At 42.8% G+C, this 23,802-nt stretch overlaps 2 protein-coding genes across 3 annotated transcripts in view; one reads left to right on the plus strand and one right to left on the minus strand.

Annotated features, from left to right (window-relative positions):
- The window catches only part of kcnh3 (potassium voltage-gated channel, subfamily H (eag-related), member 3), a 91,614-nt gene extending 84,727 nt beyond the window's left edge, over positions 1-6,887 (minus strand). The window contains exons 1-2 of the mRNA XM_036544741.1: positions 6,863-6,887; positions 5,067-5,318 (exon numbers count right to left, since the gene is read on the minus strand). Of these exons, the coding sequence (XP_036400634.1) occupies positions 5,067-5,142 (76 nt within the window). The 5' untranslated portion in view covers positions 5,143-5,318; positions 6,863-6,887. The remainder of the gene's footprint in view (positions 1-5,066; positions 5,319-6,862) is intronic.
- Positions 6,888-10,463: 3,576 nt separating this feature from the next.
- Positions 10,464-19,949, plus strand: idh1 (isocitrate dehydrogenase (NADP(+)) 1). 2 transcript variants are annotated; one of them, XM_036544743.1, is made up of 9 exons: positions 10,464-10,497; positions 11,993-12,122; positions 14,401-14,692; positions 15,959-16,061; positions 16,381-16,558; positions 16,909-17,060; positions 17,442-17,582; positions 18,048-18,210; positions 19,181-19,949. In XM_036544743.1, exons 1-9 carry the CDS (start codon positions 10,464-10,466, stop codon positions 19,272-19,274), a joined length of 1,287 nt encoding a protein of 428 aa, XP_036400636.1. In that variant the 3' UTR covers positions 19,275-19,949. The 2 variants fall into 2 exon arrangements, with proteins under 2 accessions (XP_036400636.1, XP_036400637.1); XM_036544744.1 differs by lacking the exon at positions 10,464-10,497 and adding an exon at positions 10,891-10,968.
- Positions 19,950-23,802: the final 3,853 nt, after the last annotated feature.

Consider the following 23,802-nt stretch of genomic DNA (forward strand, 5'->3'; position numbering starts at 1 on the left):
CCACTGCACAGAAGGCGTTAAGGGGAGATGCTGCAAGCGTCACATCCTCGGTGTACAAAAAAAAAAAATACATTTCCAAATATGTGGTTTGGGCTGAAGGTGTGATATTGGATGCACACCCCTGTGAAGTGGGATTTGCGAAAGAAATAAGCAGTTGCCAGGTAGATCCAGATATCCAAGTGTCCATGAATGTAAACCTCTAACCCTCATGAGACTATTCAATAATTCTAATTATGAATGAACCCTGCAATTCAGCACATACAAGGCAGACTCTAATGTTTGGACATTATAGAGAGGATATCATATGAGGAGGATATGTCAGAAATCTTGAGTCTTGGCTCTTGGATCCATTAAAATGGACTTTGAAGAGAAATTATTCATCTGTCGTAATAGATTGATTTCACCATCGAGAGGTGTGTGCCAATATGAAATCGCGTTATATTTAGCTTCATGCGTTGGTGCTCCCTCCCCAGTCTTCTGACAGCCCTTGAGGCCAAGATGAAATTTTTTTTTTTTTTTTACATCTACAGGAGTTAATTATAATGACTGCATTTCAATTGCTTGGGGTGTGTAATTAGTCAGGCGCCTACTTCGAAATGACCAGGCATGTCGACGTACTGTGCAACATGCCAATCGCCCCAGATAAATGTTACTCTGAACGTTCGCAAGAAATATTTTTCTGTAATCGTGCGCGCATGAAATGCTTGTGCTTCATGAGGTAGGTGCCTTGATGAGTTGCGTGAGTGTTGCGCACCACAGTTTGACTACATGTGCTGCGATGCTCTGGGTGTGTGCCCAGTCAAGCACTAGCCCGCCAGTGCTGATGGAGACGAGGGCTCTTTGTGTGCACTGGGGGTTGGGGCTTCAAAGATGGAGGGGGGGGGGGCGTGCAGGGATGGGGAGGGGGGGCGATGCTGAGCGAATGACCTCGCAGACCCCTGATTAATTGTATAGATTTGATTTCAGCATGCATAGCCGATTCCGGATCAGTGGTGTGCCAGATGTGACAAGCGAAGGAGCCTTTTGTGTGAAAGGAGAAGGCGGGGGGAGGGGGGGGTTGGGGGTAGAAGGGGAGCGAGGGGAGGGGAGAGAGAGGGGGGGTGCCAGACAGAGAGCACAGTAAGTGCTGCCTGGCGACTGAGACCAGCCAACTCGGGCAAGCCCTGGTGGCCCGGAGAGGACAGGCTGTGCACACACTGAAGCCAGAAATGCAGTCAAAAATCAAATGTACAAGGCAGCAAGAGCAACTTACTTCTAAAAAAAAAAAAAATAAATCACAGCTCTATCCACAATTTCCAGCCCCACAGGACATGCACAGAAGCCTCATCCTTTGAGAGTGGCCAAAGATGTGCCGTATGCTGGCAATCTGACATGTAGCTGCCTGCTACAGCCTTAGGGACAGAGAATAGCACAGAGGCATCTCACTCACACCTAAAAAACCTTCAGGCCCAAAGACATGTCCTTCTTAAATTGTTCCATTTCATTTCTTTTTTATTATTATTGCATTATTTATTATCTCTCATAATTGTACGCTTTAGCAGTAGTTCTCATATCTGTATATTGCTGAATTACTTGTTCCATTTATTTGCTCCGCACATGCTTTGGGAAGTCAGACATATGTTTATGATGCCAATAAAGTGAACTGAATTAGGCTGAGTTGAGTTGAGGGAGAGAGGGGTGAGGTAAAGACGGCAGGCAGGACAGGAAGAGAGAGAGAAGAAGGGAGAGGAGGGACAGATGTTCTAGAAGGGATTCCTTAAAGGAAAAGAGTCAGGGGACCTCCTATGCCATAAAATCTCAATTTGGCAAAACTAAAGACGGATAAAAATCAGGATAAAATTTTTATGGGTTTTAATACAAACCTTGCTGTATGTAGTCCACTGACATGGGACAAAATGCAACTGGAACCTTTCATTAGATATTGTACTGTGTGAGAACATTCTGGATGTTCATAGAAATGCCCCCAGTTACGCCCTGCAGATCCTGACCTTTTATTTAGCCATTCAAAAGAAAAGATCCAAGTTGTGGTTCCTCCTGAAACAGGTGGACCAGAACTACTACAAATAAAAGACCCACTTGAGAAGTCAGATATCACTAGCCAAGGATCTTCTAGGCCAGCCGGTTCTATACTTACCAGACAAAGCCACACTGAAACTAAAAAATAAGACCAGCTGTAACACAATTGAGACTCCAAAATCCTATGTTTCCAAAAACAACGAACGTGTGTGATCACATTAAACTGTAGGTGACTGGAGAAACACGCACATCCAGCACCCCTACTACAGAGAAATATGAGAGGTATAAAAATCCTATGAACCCAATACCCCCATTCAATTTCTTTCCACACTGCCATGATGGCAGTATTGGTAGCAGACTGCAAACCTAATAGTCTACCACACATCTATCTGCTCCTCTTCTCCCAAATGAAATTGAACAGATTTGTTTCTTGTACTTTGTTATGTTTAGAAATGCTGCTGAACCTTTAGTTCATATTACCTTTATATTGATGCCAAATCCTTGATGAACTTACTTTGGCAATACTGTGCTCTTTATGCCAAGAAAGCACATTTGAGCTTAAAACCCAGAGAGAGCGGAGGGAGGAGAAAGGGATGGATTATATGTGACAAGCAGCTAACATGCTGACAACCAGGTACTGTTCCTCAGCCCTTCAGAGGTAGAACCAACTGAAATAACAGACAACTTTTTCACAGTCAAGGGGGCGTATTGCCAGCTTTCACTCTGTGCTCCTTCCGCAGGATGTACAGCTGGTTCAGAATTAGTGATCTATCCGTGGCTCCCTCAGAAGCTAAATACAAAAGAATGTGTCAGAATGAATAAACAGATTAAAAATAGACTCAGAGTTAGTTAATAATCAGTTATTCAGCCCTGGTGTGATTGCAGCTATCCAAAGGTAGATAATAACGCAAGAGAAGGAGGCCTGATTGCTCATTACTATTATAATAAAGTGGGCATAAATATCAGTGCACTCGATAGATGTGAATGTCCAAAAAAGTGATATGTGAGCTTACATTAATTTGCATGACTTGTACTGAAAATTTCAATGATACAAATTCAATTGTGCCTCATAATGTATGGAACAAATGATTTACCCTTAAAACGGCCACACAGATCAGAAGCCTTACAACACTTCAAAGGGGAAAATGGTCACATAGTGGTCTCATTAAAAATGACAGCGAGACCTTCATCCATCATTCACTATGTGCATTGAACGTGCTTCTGTGAGTCTTGAATATTGAAAGATATGAATACAGGTAATGACTGCATACACACACAAACACTATTGATAACACTATTGATAAACACAAAACCACAGAAGGAAAGAAAAACAATCACCAATCTAAACCAAACATTGGCATATGCTCTAGACTGTGTGCAGCCGGATACCACTACAAAAGAGCAACAGTCTTGCTTATTATTAGCAATCTCGCTTCAATAAGAATGCAAGAGGGGGTTTATGCGAAACCTCTCCCGCCCCACTTATCAGGTCCAGAGGAAAGGATGAGGATGGCTCGTTGAGATGTGATTGGATCTCTCTCCGCCTGTGCGCCCCAGTCTTAGATAAGGCTTTCATCCATCAGTCACACATAAATGGTTTAGGGGATACTCACTCTGCTCACAGACTGGAATTCTCTGCAGATAGAAGAAAATGCCGTAATGCACAAAAACAACACCCCCCCCCCTCCACTCATACACCCATGGCCCTGCGTGCACTGGAACCCCCAACAATCCGCTGCCCTCAGGCAAGCACCCCAGCACTCCCCCCAGACACGACCCACGGAATTGTTAAAAAAAAAAAAAAACACCTCTTTTCAAACTTTTCAGTCAATGGAACAAAAAAAGTTCTTTTTTTTTGGTTGCGTTTTACTGTTCATTGAGGAATCACAAAAGAAATCTGTCAAAGCGATGCTACAGAGAGCGGGAAGACAAACAACTGTCCTGCGTTTAACAAAGCACAATATTACTGAATGGTGAATGAAGAGGGAGACTGAGGCAGAGACCTGCCAGACACCCCTGCATCAGGTAGGCCTCTGCCACATGCCCACGTGAGCCTCTACCAGATCCAATGTGTCACCTGCAAGAGCAGACTATCAAGTGCCAGCAACAGAGAATCTGTCCTCCCTGGTAGTAACAACTGAAACTGAGATCTTTTTCATCTCGTTCTCTAATGCAGAAAATATTAACTGTGCCATTGTGGCATGGTAAGTTACTTGTACACTTTTGGAAATGGCCGTTCACTTGCAGTAACAGTAAATAGACATATATGATCTTTTCAGGCATTGTGTCTCTATCAGAACTGCACTGAACACACATGCCTATATTTAGATAGACAGGTGGTGTAAATAATAGCTCAGGTTGAACACCCCTTTAATATCAATTGTAAATTACTAGTTTTCCGTAAAACACACTGCATATTTTGCCAAAATATAGTTTCAGCCACGCACACATATCTTTATGCGTTAAATGAGCAACAATTGCGGATAGTTTGGTCAGAGAACTCTTCACCGTGCGTAATGCGTTCATAGGTCCACCTGTCCGTCACAACAACACCGCGTGCAGCCACCTGCTGTGCGCCTTGGAGGAATCTGAGCGCGAGGTGGCAACACAAAATAAACTTTGTCGCACAAAAGTCCGCTGCTAAATGCGGCTTTAAATTTGCAGCACATGTTTAGTACTGAAGGTGCAACATATAACACCAGCTCTACGACATAGCGATGAAGATATTCCATATGGTTCCATAGGTGCGATTTAATGTAAATGAAGGTAGTAAGCACAGTAGTATAATTGATTCTCGTAAAAACAATTTCCAAACCATGAACACTACATAGATATAATATATATCCAACACATCCACAATACATATCCAGCACATCCTGTAATACTGGATAGCTCATTGTTATCACTTTGCGCAGTGTAGACGAAAGGGCTTTGTTAGCAGCAACACTTGCCATTAGCAGTGGAGGGTTGGAGTGCTATGGGCGGAACAAAAGAATCAGAGCAAAGTAGAGAGGGAATTTAAAAATTACCCTCAAGGTAGGGATACTTACGGGTGCCATCGAAGCGGGTGGCTATGGTGTCGAGGAAGGTATTCTGCGGTGCCAGCAGTCCTCTCATCACCGGCATCCTGGTCCGAGTGGAGGGGGCTCTCCGGGCTCGGCGCCCCGGGGCAGTGGATTCTGATTCAGACCCGAAACCGGGTAGGAATCGGGAGGTACCCGGCGCGCATCCTAGCCCCTGAAGGAGCGCGCCGATCCTTGACACACGTGGCTCCACTTTGGGACCGAGGTTGTGACCATATCCTTCAAGGGAAAACGGGCATGTCAGGTTTGTGGACCCCGAATCTAACTCCGGCTTGAAACGGGGAGCTGTCAATCGACTCAGCGAAAAGCGAAAGTTTCTTTCTCTGAAACAGACAGCCGAGCAATTCACTAAAAACACAGCGCCCGCATCCACCTGGTCTTCTGGGAAGCACAGACGCGTGTTTTACGCTGCGCGAAGTTTTGGTGCTGATGCTTTGGTCTTCTCCTCGAACGGTAGAATGCAAGGCTGTGTACCTCTTCCCTTCTGTCACACTCTCTCCCTCTCCCCTCCCTCTCCCGCTCTATCTCGGTGACTCGTGTTGCTTGGTTTCTCTTTAGTTGCTACCTCCAGCAGATGTCGCGTCACGTGGTGTCTCTGGAGGTTCGCTCAGAGGCGGATGCTTCAAGCGTGAGGTGAGAGGGTTTGGTGACCGAGACCCCGGGAGAAACCGCAGGTAACTTCTTGTCAGTGTGCTGTGGAAATGATTTCCGCTCTTCGCGTTTTGATGTGTTATCAAAGCTTTCACCAAAGCGCCTCCTACATACATGAGTTGAATTTAAAATACGCTTAAATATAAACAAAATAAATGTTTATTGCCATTACGTATAATGTAAGTATAACATTCAATCTACTGCGAATGATACAGCAGTTAATAAAACCACGACTATTTCTTTGGGTTTTTCAATAATCTGACAGTGAGTCTGTGAGTCGTTTTTGCCCACTTATTAGACTTCATACTCACATCGTAATAATTCGATATACTGAGGACACACGACCCCGATTCTTATTTTACCTCTACAGTTCGGTTTTAAATTCACTTGACTACCGTGTAAACTATTTAGGTTAACACAATAACCAGCGAAACTCGCCCCCCGACGAAATAATACTCGAAATCTAGCGTTCTGCTTGCCATGTGCGGCTCCATTATTGCGTTTCCATGGATCGTAAACTCAATACAACTTAATAATCAAATCACACTTCCCAAAACATGTGTGTCCTCCACGGCAGCTAATACAATAAAGGACACATCAAAATAAGAACAACACATATAACAAAACAGTGAGGTCTGTTGAAACTGAATGTTGGAATATATGTAAAAATAATCAAACAAAAAACAATTACACAAACCACCAGGAAATGTCGCCTGGACAAAAACGACCAGCAGTCTATAAAACATTTTAGTTTCCCCAGATTTTGAGTGGTGTAACCCAGCAGCTTTGCCTCGATGGTCTAACATATCTTATGCAAGCGCCACATGCTGCCGCAATATTATCCTGCACAATATTTGTTAAAATGTTGAGCTAGAACTTCAAGTTTCTTTCTTTTTACTGACAGACGGACAGTACAGTCAGAATTTTAGAGTTTAAAGAACATTCGCTGTCTGGCGGGACAAGACCGTCTCGTCAGTATTTACCCTTATCTTTTGTGCGGTGTTGTCTACTGCCATAAGAACATTATGTTGCTTTGTGCCGAGTTGTCTACCGAAAGAAAGAGCATTCTACTGTCCTACCTGACACATAAAGCATAACCGCTCTGTACTTACCATTGAAATATTCGTTGAGTTCGGTGAAAACAATTCAAAATCGTTTACAATAAGCTATGTAAAAGTTAGAGGGCGTGCATTTCTTCTTAATTCTTCCTCCGAGAAAAAAAACTGTTATAATGGAGAGTCTACCTCGAGCTGCCTGCCACACAGCGGGAGCGCGCACCTGCCGAGCGTTGGGAGTAGCACCACCTGCGCACAGGTAATGGGCTGTGGAATATCCCGGGAGACACGCACAGGCAATTATATGCATATTATATGCATAGAATTGTCGGAATCAATTTAACGATTGTTTCGTATGTGCTGTTATTTTATAGGTTTTGGAATATATGGGGATGATCAGTTGAATCTCAATGCTGCTACAGAAAATAATTGAAAGGTGAAGTACCCATATTGTTTGATGGAAACTGTTAAATCGTTGTCTGTTTGCATTGGAAATAATATAAACAGAACGAATGGTGGCGTTTTGAATGCGCAGCAACTAAAATCGTTGCCTCGTATTTTTAGTAGTGCTTCATTTTTTAAAAGGTTGAAACTAATTTTGAACTTAAATTTGAACTGATGAGAAACGAAAAAGACATTCATCCACTTTTAAACATAAATCCCTCTACTGTCCTTTGGCTATTTTTACGTCTCACATGGAAATTGCGCCATCTGCTGAGAAATCTAGGGAAGTGTTTGTACTTTACCTGCACGGAAAAGGAGATACAGTTCTGTATGTGCTTTACCTTTCTGGCACTGAGGAATGGACGAAAGCGTTTTTGCTAACACAAAGTGCTTTAAACACCTTGTAAGTTTTTATTCACAGATACGACGGCGACAGGCTGTTCTGACTCCTGAGATTCCTAGTGATAGGTGTAGCTATTAAAGACAAATATTGAACATACCGGTGTTTTAACCACCATTTAATGCTGTGACGTGGGTTGCTGTGGGTTAAAAACAAAGTTGTGATGAACCTGAACCTTGAACAATAATGTATACCTAATGTGTTATTGGGGCTGGACACATTTCTCTGTTGTGAGCTTAAATAAGCTTTAGTTTCTGACCAAAGCGTCACATCACATATTATATAATGGTTGAGTCGGTCACACATTTACTTCCAAAAAATAATCAAAGGACAGGATTAACCTGTCAAAAAAGATGAGAATTAAACCTTGAGCAGGTATCTTGCTGTTCCCATTCTCATTTTGAGAAATGAAACAGACTGAAGTGAACAAGCGCATGCCGTTCCTCATGCATGCGAGGAGTCCAGGGCTGTAAATTATAACGCTGCCTGACAGACTCGGTGTGCCGCGGTTCTCTGTGAATTGTGGCTGATAAATTGGACTGCGTTACACCTGGAGACAGCATGAGGACCACAGGCTCTGGCTGCAGAAATGGGAACAAATTACTTTCGGGGACTGATTGCGCCGCCGGTTTGTCACGTCACCTGCCCTGTACAGCAGTTCGAGCCCCAAGCAGATAATCCATATCCTGGACAAATTCTCTCTTACTGGTAACTTAAACCCATTTGTAAACCCTCGTCCTGGAGGCAGTGATGGCAATTTTTTTTTTTATCCCAGCTGCTTTTTTTTTTTAAATTAGATTTAATTGAATTATTTATTGGGTACTGTTCCATGTTGTTTTGAGGGTGTGTTTTTGCTAATGAAAACATTCAGGTATAGGAGTTTATGTAACACCGTTTGGTTAACATCTGCTCCATGTACAAATCTGGGACAGTTGTTTCAGTTGACTGTAATGAGTTGCTTAATTACTTGTTCTAGGCCCTAAAACAGTTATTTGAATAGTTAATCTTATTTACTAAGCCAGTCTATATTACAGCCTTGTTTAAGGGGAAAAATTTAACAGAAATAAGATACCTGCATTTATACCTTTCTGCTAACAAAAACTCTTTCATCCCAACCATGAAGGACTGACAATAACAGTCAAATGATGTCACTCCCTTCTTCTTTACCAGAATATTAAAGGTAATTTAAAAATGGTGGTCAGAAAATGAGACTTTTAAGCAAGAATAAAATAAATAAAATATATAAATATATTGTTTTGAAGAAATAGTGATTTCAAACATTTGAAACATCACACACAGTGACATCCTGTGGCAGACAGAGGCCATGACAGCATCACTGTAGCCACTGAAGCATAGCCTTGTTATTCTGGCATTTAACAGGCTGAAGTTGGCTTCTTATTCACAGCATCTACACTCATCTACACCATACCCCCATGTGCATGCCACTGCTGCTGTTTGAACTCATTGTTTGGCAGTAATATGAAGTTACACGTAGACTGCAATATGTGAATCTAGGACACACCACTCTTGTGTCATACTTTGATCATTCTTTTTCACTACACTTGTTATCAATTTAATGCAAATTCACATGAGCATCAACAGCTTTGATATTTGCAAGCTAATTTATGGTGTCCTATCAAAGACAGGTATAATGTATATTTTCTCTGCCAATCCCCAGAGATGCATCGTGAATCTGATTTCTTTTAGAATGCATACCCAAAAGCTTAACTGCTGTGTTACAGCAATGAAAATAAAAGTGTTTCTTTTAAATTACTGTGCGTTTCTTCCATTCCAGAGCCACTGTATTTGCAGGAAATTCACATGTATGAAAACTCCTGCTCTCCTCAAACCACTGTGATGTTCCATGGACACTCCAGTGGGACCAGAGGTTCATCTATGTTAAAACAAGCATCAATCCTCAAAACCCATGACATTTCATTGACACTTGGGAGTGGTGGGCAGAAGTCCACATGCTCACCACATACTATGATCAATGGTTGTGTCACGGAAAAGAGTTCAGCTGGGTGTTCACTCCCTTTGACACCCCACCCCATTCAGAAGGCTCACTCCCTTCCACACATCCATATATATGTTCTTATCATGAACCTTGATGAACCAACAGTGAGTGTTTTGAACTTGGCTCTTCAAGAAAAAAGCAATTATATGTGTTGGGATTTCAGTGCTACATGCGCATCCCTTCCGTTTCCATTGTCATGGCAAATGAAGAAAAAAACTTATTGGGACATATGGCCATTCATTTAATTTAGGGCTGATTCATTGTTTGGATTTAATGCAGTCAACACAGACATCATGGATGATGTTGAATTCGTGAAACTAAGAAAGGCAGTTTTGGAACAGAATTCTGGAACAGAAAGTTCAAAGAATTCGTTTAAAAACACAAAAATCTGATATTTGTTGATAAACATGGACAGTGAGGATCCTAAGTTGTAACCATTTATACATTTGATATGCAAAAAGAAAGAGAAAGGGACAGAACTGACAACACATTTAAAAGCCAATTACAACTTCAGTTTAGGGGCAGGCTAATCTTTCTTGAAAGTTATATTCTTGTTTCATCAAGCAAAGAATTGATAATAATCGACTGAGAAATGGGGACATTTCATCGGGAACAATAACAGTAGCTATCACAATCACAATATTTACCCACATTCCTTAATTTGAGTCAATAGCAAAGTTTTGATTGCCTGCGTAAAGGAAACCGATAATGTGTTACACTTGGAATACACAACTCAACTACATATGTTAATAAGGTGACCTGCGCACCCGCGACGCTCCTCCTCTTTAGTAACGGATATGCTCAACACTACACATCGGCTGCGTTTTGGAGGTTAGTCTGCATTTTGTATAAATAACAGAAGTCCCATGATTTAAACTCTAAACTGTAATGAAACAAGCCTGCATATAAGTCAATACCCGCCAACGCACGTCGACTCATTAAAGACAAAGCTGCAGCTAAGCCGATAAGCAATGTGTTCTCAGGTTCTGTAACTACTACAACCTTCTGCAGTATGGCTGGCTTTACGCACAAGAAGGTGAAATGCTGGTCATACTCGCCGGCCAATTAGCACTTCCGATATCTGTGCCGATAGAGGTGGGGGCTCATTATTGGTTTAACGGGGTTCCTGGTTTTCTGTGATTGGTTACAGGACTTTTTCGGGCGGGCGGGTGGGTTTTAGCAAGGGGTACGCCTCTTTTGAATAGAGCCGCTGTCTTGAAATCATAGCAGACCCTTCCGGAGAAGAACAAATATCTGGACCATCTCAATCTTCATTTCTGTGGTTACGTAAAGCTAGCAAAGGTATTGTGGGCGTGCAACGCGTTACATTTGGATCATAGCATGAGTTACTTTATAATAGGCTAACAGCTACATTCGTTAGATTGTTGTTATATATTGGACCTCATACCGGACAGCTTTTGGTGTAGCCGACACATCTCTGCGAATTATACGAGTAACGCGGTATATGAAGAAGCTGTTATAGCATTCATCTTACATGGCACTGAACAGACTGAACTTTTGCTTGTTATAAACGTAGACACTGTGAGATTGTCGTCGGTTGAGACAAAAGTAGCGGTCAGCACTTATGTTTAGATGTTTACATGTTTCATACAAGTGTCATGCTTGAAATTATACAAGCGTTAACGTCTGTCAAAATGTTTGTCAATAGGTTAAGTCAGGAACAAAGGAGAATAACGTGTACGGAACTCGAAACGCCACCATATAACTGGCTTGTGATCACGCCATTCAAGTTTTGTGTTATGCAACTTCACTGGCTACCGCAATGTTATGCTCATAATAACACTGCAGTAACCAGTGAACATATTCACAAAGATGCCTTTCGAGGAAACGCCATGGCGACCTGGTTTTCAATCAATAGAAAATGCACCGCAGAAAAGTGACAACAGTAACATAGCTGACTTGTAGTTTTTACAGTAGCATTTACAAGCCGGTTGGACGAAATGTAACACGAGGAAATGAATGACAAAAAATGTGGACGCAAACCTGTATGACAACTTTTGTAGAACTGTGTGCTGAGAGGCCTAAGGTTAACGGGGCCATTTAAACAGTATTGAATGAATGAACTCGTATTTTTTTTCAGTGAGCGAGCAAGTAAACAGCTCTTTTCACTATTATTGCTTTGTAAATAAAACTCTTACCCCGCAGTAGGCTTTTTTGCGTGTAGCACGAAGTTCTGAGAAAAGCATTATCCCGCTGGACGTTTTTAAAAACCGAGGATATGCGATATTTAAGTGTGCCTTCTAGTTCAAATACTTTGTCTTGGTTGAGGTTGTTGCTACGTCATCATAAACCACGTGTCTCTTAGGCGCGAAGATGTCCAAGAAGATCCAGGCCGGCTCCGTGGTGGAGATGCAGGGGGACGAGATGACCAGGGTGATCTGGGAGCTAATCAAAGAGAAACTCGTCTTTCCCTATCTAGAGCTGGACCTGCACAGGTGAGGCCTGCTGGAAGGTGAGGCTGTTTGTCAGGGCAGAATTCACAGGGGCCTCACCCGGCTGATGAAGAGCCTCACACATCACCAGATCCAATTAGCACAACAGGCATTGTGTTAATTGGATCTGGCGCATGTCATAGTACGTCAGGTGTTTCCTCTGTTCAAGATATTCATATATCTTTGTATAAAATGTGATTTTAAGATGCTTTACAGAATCCAGCACTGACATTGAGTTAGGGCTGCAATTTAGGCAACAAACCTCTTGAATTCTATTTAAATCATCTTGAGCAGGAAAATGTTGTATTGCAGTAAATGGAATTAGTGTAGCATTGTCCACTGAATTGTTTTGGCCATATCAATGAACCAGCCAAATAGTAACACATTTATTTCACCCATTACCTGAAAATAACTCAAGAGTTGTCCCATCCACAATTGTCTGAATTAATAGTTCAGTCAAACATGTGGTTCTTTACAGTATCTTTATCAATGTGCATGTGCTGTAGTTTATTTTTGTCAGAACTTTGCACTGCAAACTGACAGATTAACAGCACTGGACTTTGGCACCAATGGTGGAGTTACCAATAAATATATGCCGATAAATGAGTATTAATGTCACCTTTTTCATGCACCTCTTTTAAAATTATTTTTGAATTAAATTGTTCCTACCACAGTTTCTGCCACACTTGTAAAAATGATTCACAACGATTGCTATGATAACAACGATTTGCATTTATAATATAAGGTGACCCATGGGTCTCAGAAGGGTTTAAAGTGAAAATGATTTTTGCATTAAATTGATACTACCTCAATGACCTTATGGGTGTTTCCTTGGAGATCAGAATGCAGTATACGGACAAGGATGCACCCATCTCACCGCAGGCCATGGTGAGGTTTTCCACGCTGCTGCCTATCCTCTGAATCAGAAGTCAGAGTGGTTCTCAGGACTGCAGTGTTACACCAATCACATACTGTAGATGAATCGGTTCCCCGTTTGTATGTCGCTTATCTGAGTTGAAGAAGAATGAATGACAGTTGTTTGCAGTATAAAGTCTAAGTTGTAAAATTGTGTGTGAAGTGTGTTAAAGTCTTGCCTCATGATGCTGCAGCAGTTGGGGGAGGAAAAACTGGGTGAAAGGTTGGGGGTAGCACAGAACAATGGATAGCTTCCATACAGAGCTGGTGTGTGTGTGTGTGAGTGATTATTTCTAACGATTAGTGAAGCTGGGACTCACAAGACAAAACGGAGGGGCTCAACAATTACCTCTGCTTTTTTGGCCTCAGTTACACGCATACACATGTTTTGGGGTTAAAATCCCTACTAACTAGATTTTTTTTCCTGGTTGCATCAATATTTGTGTGACTCTCAGCAATGAAGGAAGTGCTGGGCCATGAAGACTTGATTACTCAATTTGCTTGCGCCGCGCCTGAATCATCTTTGTGTGGATTCAGCTCAACTGTCCCAATTTGTGCAGCTGGGAGTAGCTGGCCTCCCGTAGCTGAATTCAAAGAACCTCCCTGTCATTTGGCTAATCATAACTTATTCTGCATCTGAAGAGCACTGAGTATATGTAGATCAGCCTAAGCCCTGTTAGGAACCTACAAATGTCATTTACAACTTTTAAAAATTTTTTAAAAGGAATGACTTTTTTTTTTTCTTTAAGAATTTTACATTCAAATTTGTATATTTGGCAGCAATTAAATGTTTATAAGAATTCGATTTTTCACGTTTATCACATGCACCATTTCTTAATACTGATAATCAACCTTATATTTAATGTCACTTAAATATTATTTTTAGAAACATGAATATTTCTGCCTGTGCACATTTGTCTTAAGATTCTACAAAATCATGTTGTAAACATGCGGAATACATGTAATGTTGAGTCTAAGTGACAGACAGTTTATTTCTTTGCAAACAAATAGCTATCAATGAAATCACTTATTCTTGCAATGTGATCAGCAAATCCTAATTCCACGTTGCTTTAATGTATTCAGATTAGGAGTGGTAACATTGAACATTCCTGCAGCATCATGTTGCTGGTTCCCAAAGTTTCACAGCAAAATTCATAATCGCATATTCCTGCAGCATGGGGACGTCATTCTTTACTCCGGTTGGTCACTGCATAAAGGAGGTGACCTCCCAGTGATGTCTGTCTGGTTAGTAATGGTAATGAATGCATGGAGGTGTATCTGTTAGGATACAGTGACAGCAGTAATATTGATGCCAGTACCTTCATCCTTTGCCGTTTCCTCTCTTCTTGCTCTCCCTCCGCGGCAGCTATGACCTGGGCATGGAGAACCGCGATGCCACGGACGACTGCGTGACAGTGGAGGCGGCGGAGGCGGTGCGGCGCTACAACGTGGGCATCAAGTGCGCCACCATCACGCCGGACGAGAAGCGGGTGGAGGAGTTCGGGCTGAAGCAGATGTGGAAGTCCCCCAACGGCACCATCCGCAACATTCTGGGCGGCACCGTGTTCCGCGAGGCCATCATCTGCAAGAACATCCCCCGCCTGGTGCCCGGCTGGGTCAAGCCCATCATCATCGGCCGCCACGCCCACGGCGACCAGGTACTGCTCACCTGCTCTTTCTCTCTCTCTGTTTCTCTCTCTGTTTCATAGTGTTTCTCGCTCTGTTTTTATTTCTCTGTTTCTCTCTCGGTCTCTGTTGTCCTGTCAGTCCCTGCCACAGCATCTCCATGTATGAGTTATGCTCACACTCGCTGGTCTGGGAGTGTTGTTAGTTGCTGGTTAGTTGCTGTTGCTCGTTCAACTTGAATGGATACACTAATGTTCTTTTGTGCTGAAAGTCACTCTGGATAAGAGTGGCTGTTAGATGCAAATTACATTACATTCCTTTTTCATTTTTTCTATGTTTTCCATATTCAAAGATACTTTACTGACATGCCCATACAAAGTACAGTGTAGCCTTAACAAGGCCACAGATGGAAAGTTATTTGTACGGCATCAACAACAATAACAATGTTAATATAAAAACTGATATGATCACAGTTATAGAGTTGTTATGGAACGTATCTCCCCATGTACATTATGTCGCTCTCTCATTTTCACAATTTTCATGATTAGTTTCTCTCTCTGTTTGTGTCTTTGTTATCCCTTTGTCACTCTATCTATCCATGTCCCTCTGTCAGAAAGGCTGTTTTCAGTACAGCCATGTTACCTTTTCAGCCTGAAGTGACTGTGCACCATGCCCCATGCTCTTGCTCACTTTTCTTTAGCTAGGTGTTAGCCTGGTCAGTCTAGGCCTGGCCAGAGTTACTCAACAAATTGATGCAAATGCCTTTTAGGCTACAGTGCTGGAATTACACGCTTGAAACTTTAAAAGCAGCTTGCATCATTCATAGAGTACAAATGAGTGTGGTCTCTGTCCCCTGACACATGCTGTTGACACTGCTCAGTGTGCTGAAACCTTTAGCAGAATGTCCTTCAGCTGCATTGAAATTCTCAGCAGAAAGTGTCAATGGACTACTGAATATACTGGGTATACTGTATATACTGAATATACTGTTGTGTGGACACAACCATCCACTTGGAGGCTACTGTGAAATGTGCTGCACAATGGCAAAGCCCCACTTTTTTCTATAGTACAGTCCCTCTACCATACGCCAGTAGGCTACTACCATCCCACTTTTCACTAGCTAAAAGTATACATTTCTTTCTCAGTTTTGGTATGGTCCATATTGGCTCCCAAATTTTGATGTTGAAAATAAAGCAGGTTTCTTAAAACCCAAACAAGATGTGTTGTGCGTCTCTCCACCAGATGGCGCTCCAGAATGTCTGCCCTCTATAATAGAAACCTGTGTCTTCTCTTTACAGTACAAAGCCACAGACTTTGTGGTACCCGGGCCAGGGAGGGTAGAAATGACGTACACACCCAAGGGTGGAGAGCCTGTCACATATGTTGTCCATGACTTTGAAGGTAAAAACATAACAAAATGAAATGCAAAAGACCTCATTTTATCTCTGGGATATTATCACATACATTAACTCCAAATTGCACAGTGCAAAAACAGTTTTCACTTTAGTCAGAGTAAACTGGAGAATCACTTGCCAGGGCAAACATGGTATAGTTTGAACGTATTTAGAAACACCGCCCTGATTTGGCTGGACTCTTGTACAGTTTGCAGTGCTTCTTGGATGAATCAGCTGAAAGTGGCAGTAGGCTTAGATAGGAGGTGATTAAAATGACGTGAGTGCTTGAGCTCATACTGTGTCTGTCTTTTTGTCTCTACCATCAGGCACCGGTGGCGTGGCCCTGGGTATGTACAACACCGACAAGTCCATCCGGGACTTCGCCCACAGCTCCTTCCAGATGGGCCTGAGTAAGGGCTGGCCCCTCTACCTCAGCACCAAGAACACCATCCTCAAGAAGTATGATGGCCGATTTAAGGACATCTTCCAGGAGATCTACGAAAAGTAAACCCCTCCCACTTTGTCTTTTATCTCTATTTGTCTGTCTCTCTCTTTCTTCAAGCCATTTGAGGAAAGCAGCTATCATGTAAGAATAACAATGTCTGAATCCTTGTCTGTCACAGCAGCATTGAATCAGTGGAGCTTCATGCACCACCTAATGCCTGGAGCCATGGTGTTCTACTCATGATACTGACCTGATTGTTCATAGTGTTGTGTTTGGACTAGCTCAGATCAATCCTCACGTCTTCGCCGCCTGTTTCAACGGGACCTCTTTTTCTCTATCTGTGGGAATTAATAATCAGCAGTCTGCAGCAGCGGATCAGAACAGTGACAGTCACTTATGTCCCCTGCAGGGAATACCAGGCCCAGTTTGAGGCCAAGGGCATCTGGTATGAGCACAGACTGATCGACGACATGGTGGCCCAGGCCATGAAGTCCGAGGGCGGCTTTATCTGGGCCTGCAAGAACTACGACGGGGACGTGCAGTCCGATTCTGTGGCCCAGGGTGAGTGGGACCGGTCCACATGTCTAGTTCTGAGGCAGTAACAGCCTTATGAGAATAGTGTACCCTGTAACAATCACTTACATTTAAATGTATGTATATCCAGTTTTACTAATTGCTTTTTAATATTTTGTCATCACTGCATTGTGATCTGTAAGGAGCCAATTGTACAGCCTTGTTCTTCACTTATTCATAAGCTGCATTCATAAAGTTTTCTTTGTTCAGTCTGCACTTTTCAAAGTCTAAGGAGAGTAGTGATTGGCTGCCTGACCTGATGCTGATGTAATGCGATGTTGTGACAGTATTTTAACTGCGTTCATGTAGCTACAGATATCTCTGTGTTGAGTGGCAGGAGCTCTGAAGTGTCCCTCTGTCCGTCTCCAGGGTACGGCTCTCTGGGCATGATGACCAGTGTCCTGGTGTGTCCTGACGGCCGGACAGTAGAGGCTGAGGCTGCCCACGGCACAGTGACCCGGCATTACCGCCAGCACCAACAGGGAAAAGAGACCTCCACCAACCCCATCGGTGCGACACTGAGCCATACATACACACACACACACACACACACACATACATACACACACACACACACACACACACACACACACACACACACACACACACACACACACACACATACACACACACACACACACACACACACACACACACACACACACGCACATTTACAAAGAAGTGGACACAGAGAGACACACTTCACACTACGCTCAAGATCCTGGCTTTTGACTGACTAAATTATTGTTCCAACTGACCACTGAAATGGCTACACAAATGTTGATGCAATGAATTCAGTGCTGACTGGTTTACCCTGTTTGGGAAACAGTGTTGGTTAGACAGCCTTGCACAAAACAAACCACAGGAAAATGTCACAGCACATCCCTGCCTTACACAAAGGTCCTCTTTTTAAGTTTTCTTATGAGCCCATGAGATGTGTGGGTAAGCTGATCTGACCTCATCCTCCTCTCCCAGCCTCCATCTTTGCGTGGACGCGGGGACTAGCCCACCGGGCGGAGCTGGATAAGAACGCCGAGCTGCGCGTGTTCGCCCAGGCGCTCGAGGCGGTCTGCATCGAGACAATCGAGGCGGGCTTCATGACCAAGGACCTGGCCGCCTGCATCAAGGGCCTGCCAAAGTGAGTGCACCGTCTGCAACGACACCAACTCTGCAAAACATAATGACCATACAATCATACAATACAATACAACTCACTATACAGTTAGTCTACAGATGTGTGTATTACAGAAGATTTTTACTCTTCTTGTGAACAACTTCATATCAATTATAAGAAATATAATAATTTAAAATAAATAAATAACTGAAAAATGTTCACAAGAAGCAGGTACAAATTTTGTTTGTTGAAATTTTATTCCTGCTGTCTATATCCACATCCAGTCAATCATTCATGGGGATTTCTCTGTGTAAAAATGTTCTGACAAACTGAACTTTGAAGAGGGGATGAACTTCGGTACAACAGGTCAGCTCCATAAAAGCTGAGATTCCTATGAGGACATCCACATTGCAAGGAAGAAAGTTAGATCAAAACATTATTCATCCTGAAGCGATGCGTGTTTATTTTCTGAAATGTTTTTGATGCTTCTTTTTTTTCAAATCAAGAAAAAAAAGAAACAAATATTTTCATTATGGTAAAAAAAAATCTGAATCATGAAGAACTGTAAACACTTCAGAGAATTAATCACATACTCTACCACTGTAAACTTATTTTCTATTGCAGTGTTTTCTGTGAAGCCAATTTCAGTGCAACGACATCACTCCTTGAGGTTGTTTGATGTACAGTGATTGTAAAATTACTGAAGCAGTTCAGGCTAATTTACTGCATGACAGCAGTGCCCCCCTGAGATTCAATCCTGCAGCTGCTTCTGGTTACAATTCCAGATACCAAACTAATTCTCCACACTGCAGTCCATATAGGAACTTTGCTTGTAATTACATTCATATTAAATTTAACTGCTCCTGGTGACCATAGGTTCAAGAAAGTCTGTAAATTTGTCCAGAACTTGAAAAATATGTAGGATTGTGACTTCCGAAGAATAGAGCTGCTACTGGACTTTAGTCAGACCCTTAATGTTTCTCTTTCTGTCCAGTGTCCAACGCTCGGATTACCTGAACACCTTTGAGTTCTTGGACAAGCTGGCTGAGAACCTGAAGATCAAGCTGTCCAGCCAGCCCAAGCTGTGACTCCTGCCTCCTGCCTCACTCTCTCACACGCACCCATGAAGGAGCTCTCACCCGCAGCAGAATTTAAGCATTCGGCTTGACATCGGACCACAGCGGACCAGATCCGTCCAGAACCAGAACCTCGCAGAGATACCCCAGTCAGACTCCTCGCTCCCCCTAGGCCAGTGCATGTGCTGTAGGGTGCGGGGGATGTGGGGGACAGGGGTTTGGGCTCTGTAAGGATGTTGTAATGGCTCAGTCACTCAGTTGAAAGTATCAATTACTACCTGCAAGTTCCAGAACAGCCTAACAATCCCACTTGCTCTGGTTTTCGCTGGCTCCCCTTGTTACCGATGTGTCTTCAGTGTGGTGGGGGAGCAGCAGTGTGGGAGAATCCTGACGGCGTTTGGGAGGGTCTCTGGACTCTCTCTGTGGTACCCTGCCTTATGTGTTTTGTGCAAATCAGTCTCATATGTAGCCGTCTACCTCCAGCTCAGAGGAGGACTTCTTGTGTACTCTGAAACCAGGGGATTTACCAGTGTTTACAATAACAGTTGATATGGACGTTTTATTGTCCTTTTTTATACGGGTTAAAACTATGAACGATGTATGCAAAGGTGAGATACATGTCGCTGCTGCTGGGTCAAGTCTAGTAACACTGTCCCCACGTACATTAGACAGTTCAACATTCCTTCATGAAGCCGTTGTGATTTTTATGTTACTACATGTGGAAGGATGTAGATTCTCACTCTGTCATGAGTGTGAGGTATGTGATGATGTCCTCATTAATAAATAGGTTTTTTGAAGAATGTGTAATTGCATTTGTCACCATATGCACAGAAACTCTGGAATAAGAGCCGTTTTTCCTTATGGGTTATGACACTTTATTTAGAGAATTACTGACTTTCATTTGATACAGCTTCTTTATAACGATTGATTCGTTTTCGACTTTTTAAATTGAGAAACTGACAATTGAATATCATACGCAATTTCTGTTTAGCAACTGATGCGAATTTGTATTGTCTCTTGCATTGTCATTGTTTTTGCGTTAAAATAATAGTTATCATGGTTATTTTATACATTAAGTCGACTCAAGCTGAAAAGGGTGCAACCGTAACATCTGTCCCGCACCGTTCAGCGCGCATCGTGAGAAGTCATTCATCACAAGGTGGCGCTGAAACACTGTCGCTAAAACCGTTGGATTTAGCGTGTGAATCATGGATGGATAAGTATCTCATGCTTTTGAACAGAACACAACGTACAAAATTCATTCTGTACAGACAGTCTTGATATTCATCTCACCGCCTGTTGTTTTATACCTATGCGTCAGTGTATCAGTTAGCTTTGTGTATCACCAGGGCAATCTGGGTGATTTCAGTGTAGGCCTAGATGAAAGCACCGCTGCTCCGAATTTTCTCAAGTGTGTATTCTCTCGAACCTGAACTAGGGGTACAACACGACCAATCTCACAATACGAATAGTACTCTAATAGCACTCTATTATAGCAGATTGATGCATATGTGTCCAGATGTGGACGTGCACAGCTGTACATATGTTTGCTACGCTATACAATGTACATATCTGCTCGGGTAGTGAGATTTCGATATCTGACCTTTCAATAGGATTTTTTTGCAGTAGTGGTCCCAAATGCTTATATGCACACACGTGTACAAGTGCACCCACAGTCGCACGTGCACTTATGCACCCACTTTACCTGATGAGCTCCCTGGTCCAGACGGAATCCGACCGACTAATCTTAGCGGAAGCGGAGACCCGGGGACAGCGGAGGCGCCCGGTCCTCTGATGGAGGCGAGGGGTTCCAATAGGTATCAAAGCTTTTAGGTCTGCCACCATTGTCCTGCCGTAATTGGATTTCGCCTGGAAGAAGGGAGTCTCATTTGGCAGTCCGAGCACCACACAGATTACTGTGCTGTTGAAAGCCGGCATCATTAGTGCTGAATGGGAGCATTGGTTACTATTTTAATCCAGAACAGAACCATTGAGCGCGTATTCATGACGCGGGTCTGTTTGTTTGTGTCTGCCTGTCTATTTATTTATCCGTCTGTCTACCCCCCTGCATCCGTTGTTCTCAGGTTCGCTCTTGTGTTCCGCAGGACGGTAGATATTATTAGAGATCACAGTACAGCACGTGCACTTCCCCGGTGAAGGATTCTGGCAACATGATACGAAATGCCCCGTGAGGTGCATGCTGAAACAGATCAAATTCATATACCGGTGTTGTTCTTCAAATTGCCGACCGTGGCATGAGTTTTGAGGAAGCCTATTTATTTTATTTATTTTTGCCATATTTCATACTCATACATGCTATGTTGATTGCATATTATACATCGCCAATTTAATACCTTCTCTGTACATGTCCCGATGATTTCTTGAAAATTGCATTCAGGTATAAGTTACAATTTATTGTTTTTTATTATGTTGACTACTATGCATCGCGGACCGTCATGTGATATCAGAAATAATATAAATAATATAACAAGAATCAACTGCGAGGATGCCAACATTTTGATCATATCTCTGCTATTGCTCCAAAGGCATATAAATGAAAGTTAAAAAAGTGTACAACCACTTGTTATAAAATGCGGAATGTGCGTCACGCATTGCGAACAGGACACAGGTATTTAAGCTTGGACAGTCTTTGCGCGTTTCAATATGAGAACGTTCCCCGCCAAAAATACGTTTGGAGGCAGTACGCGGTTTTGTTTTTGCCTCAGCCTAACTTTCTCCCTGCGAGAGCACCTTGCTTTCAGCAGAGAGCGAGACCGGCTTCTGTCAGGGGTTTCTATGGAGACGCAACAATCGTTCTCCTCATCAAAGGCGGACTAACAGAGGTAGCGGGCCCTTTGTGTTGGAGAGGGAAGAACATAAAAACGCTGGGCAGATGAAAGCACTGCCATCCTTAAACACAATCATAATTTAGTCATCAATGTAGGAGGGCATAATCACAACCTAGGGGTAGAAACAGACCGAGAGTGGAGAGGAGTTAGAGAGAGAATGGAGTAGAAGTAGAGAGAGGGAGGGAAGTGGGGAGGGAGGGGAATGGGGGGGGGGGGGGGTTTAGGGAAGGAAAAGAGCGAGAAAGAAAAGAGAAGGGGGTCTGAAAGAAACAAACAGAGATGGGAAAATAATTTGTGCTCAAATATCATTCGCATTCGATCTTATTTTCAGTGCATTGTCAGATGGTGTTGTGTTTTGGTCTGAAACAGATCTTCTTTGATATGTTGTCCTCTATTGTTAAAAAAAAATATTGGGAACCAGCACAATGTGTGGCCATTCATTCTGTCTCTGATTACTTTTTTTCTCAGACAAGCACCTGACAGTATCATTGGATATATGTGTTCTCTGCTGTTACCAGATGGATACACATCCAGACTGTGAGAATGTTTGTCCCTTGGGTTGTGAACAACTAGCATCCCAGTGGATGATTGGATATTAGAGTGATCCTTGTCTCTTCCTATATAAACAGAGAGCAATACTAGTCTCTTTGTACACGTATCCCTCTCATTTTTGAATCTTTTGTTCTGAGTTATTCCAGTTGGACATTCACATTCCACTGGTGCCCAGTGTTTGGGTGTCATCTGAAATCTAAAAGGGCACCTCTCCTGCCCCACAGTCAAGTGTGTGTGTGTGTGTGTGTGTCTACAGTGCCAGGGAAGCAACAGGCTTAACCTGACCACAAAATGTGTTTTACCTTCTAACCGAAACAACCTTATTTCTAAATCTAGTATTTTTGCTTTTTAATAGTATGAACATTTTAAAGGTCCCTCCTCAGCCCTCCTTCAATACTTGTCAATTCAATGGCCAGCCTAACCACTGACTCCCTTAATTGACTCTGAACAAAAAAAAAAAAACAGCATTTCTGGGGCAGATTAGCATTTAACGGGGTTCACATGCGGCTTTATGTAGGTCACACACAATATGGCATCCACAAGTTTACAGCTGGGACTCATACTGCCATTATCCCAAAACAATGTGCCAGAGAGGAACTTATTTGAGCCCATTAGCCCGGGCCCCCTCCTCCTTCATTAAGGAAGGCTTTTTTAAACAAACCAAGACAATGAGAGCAGGGAGGGGGGTACAGGGGTGGGGAGGTGGGGGCTGCAGGTTCAGCCGAGAGCCCACGATAATTACTGTGTTTCTCTCCCCGGCCTGAAAGAGACTTGAATAATGTTTCTCTTTCTGTGCAGTCGGAACAATGGACGTTGGATAGCTTCAAGCACCGCTAGCTAGGCCATTAGTAAAAAATGCGCTGCCTTGTCTTTCTGAAACCCCTCCCACCATCCACTCAAATTCATTAAAAAATCTCAAACTTATATGAAAATATTTTGTACATACTTATCTCTCCCATGCACCCCTCTCTCCCCAACAGATTGAAATTTGTTTGTGTTTTTTTAATTAATCTGTTTGCTTTTGCTCTTGTCTGTTTGTTCAGAGCACTAAACAGGTTTGGCTGTAGTGTCCATCATCATACCAGCAGAAATGCTGTGATTTGTCGCCTGGTATAAGTGTCTGTTTGTGTGTTCAAGTG

The sequence above is a fragment of the Megalops cyprinoides genome, chromosome 14, assembly GCF_013368585.1.
Source record: "Megalops cyprinoides isolate fMegCyp1 chromosome 14, fMegCyp1.pri, whole genome shotgun sequence".
NCBI lineage: Eukaryota > Metazoa > Chordata > Actinopteri > Elopiformes > Megalopidae > Megalops > Megalops cyprinoides.

Excerpts from the sequence above, each read along its gene's own strand:
- idh1 (XM_036544743.1), top strand. The coding sequence starts at position 10,464 with ATGCTCAACACTACACATCGGCTGCGTTTTGGAG. Across the intron at positions 12,123-14,400 it reads CTAGAGCTGGACCTGCACAG|CTATGACCTGGGCATGGAGA; the intron begins GTGAGGCCTGCT and ends CCTCCGCGGCAG. Across the intron at positions 17,061-17,441 it reads GTCCGATTCTGTGGCCCAGG|GGTACGGCTCTCTGGGCATG; the intron begins GTGAGTGGGACC and ends GTCCGTCTCCAG.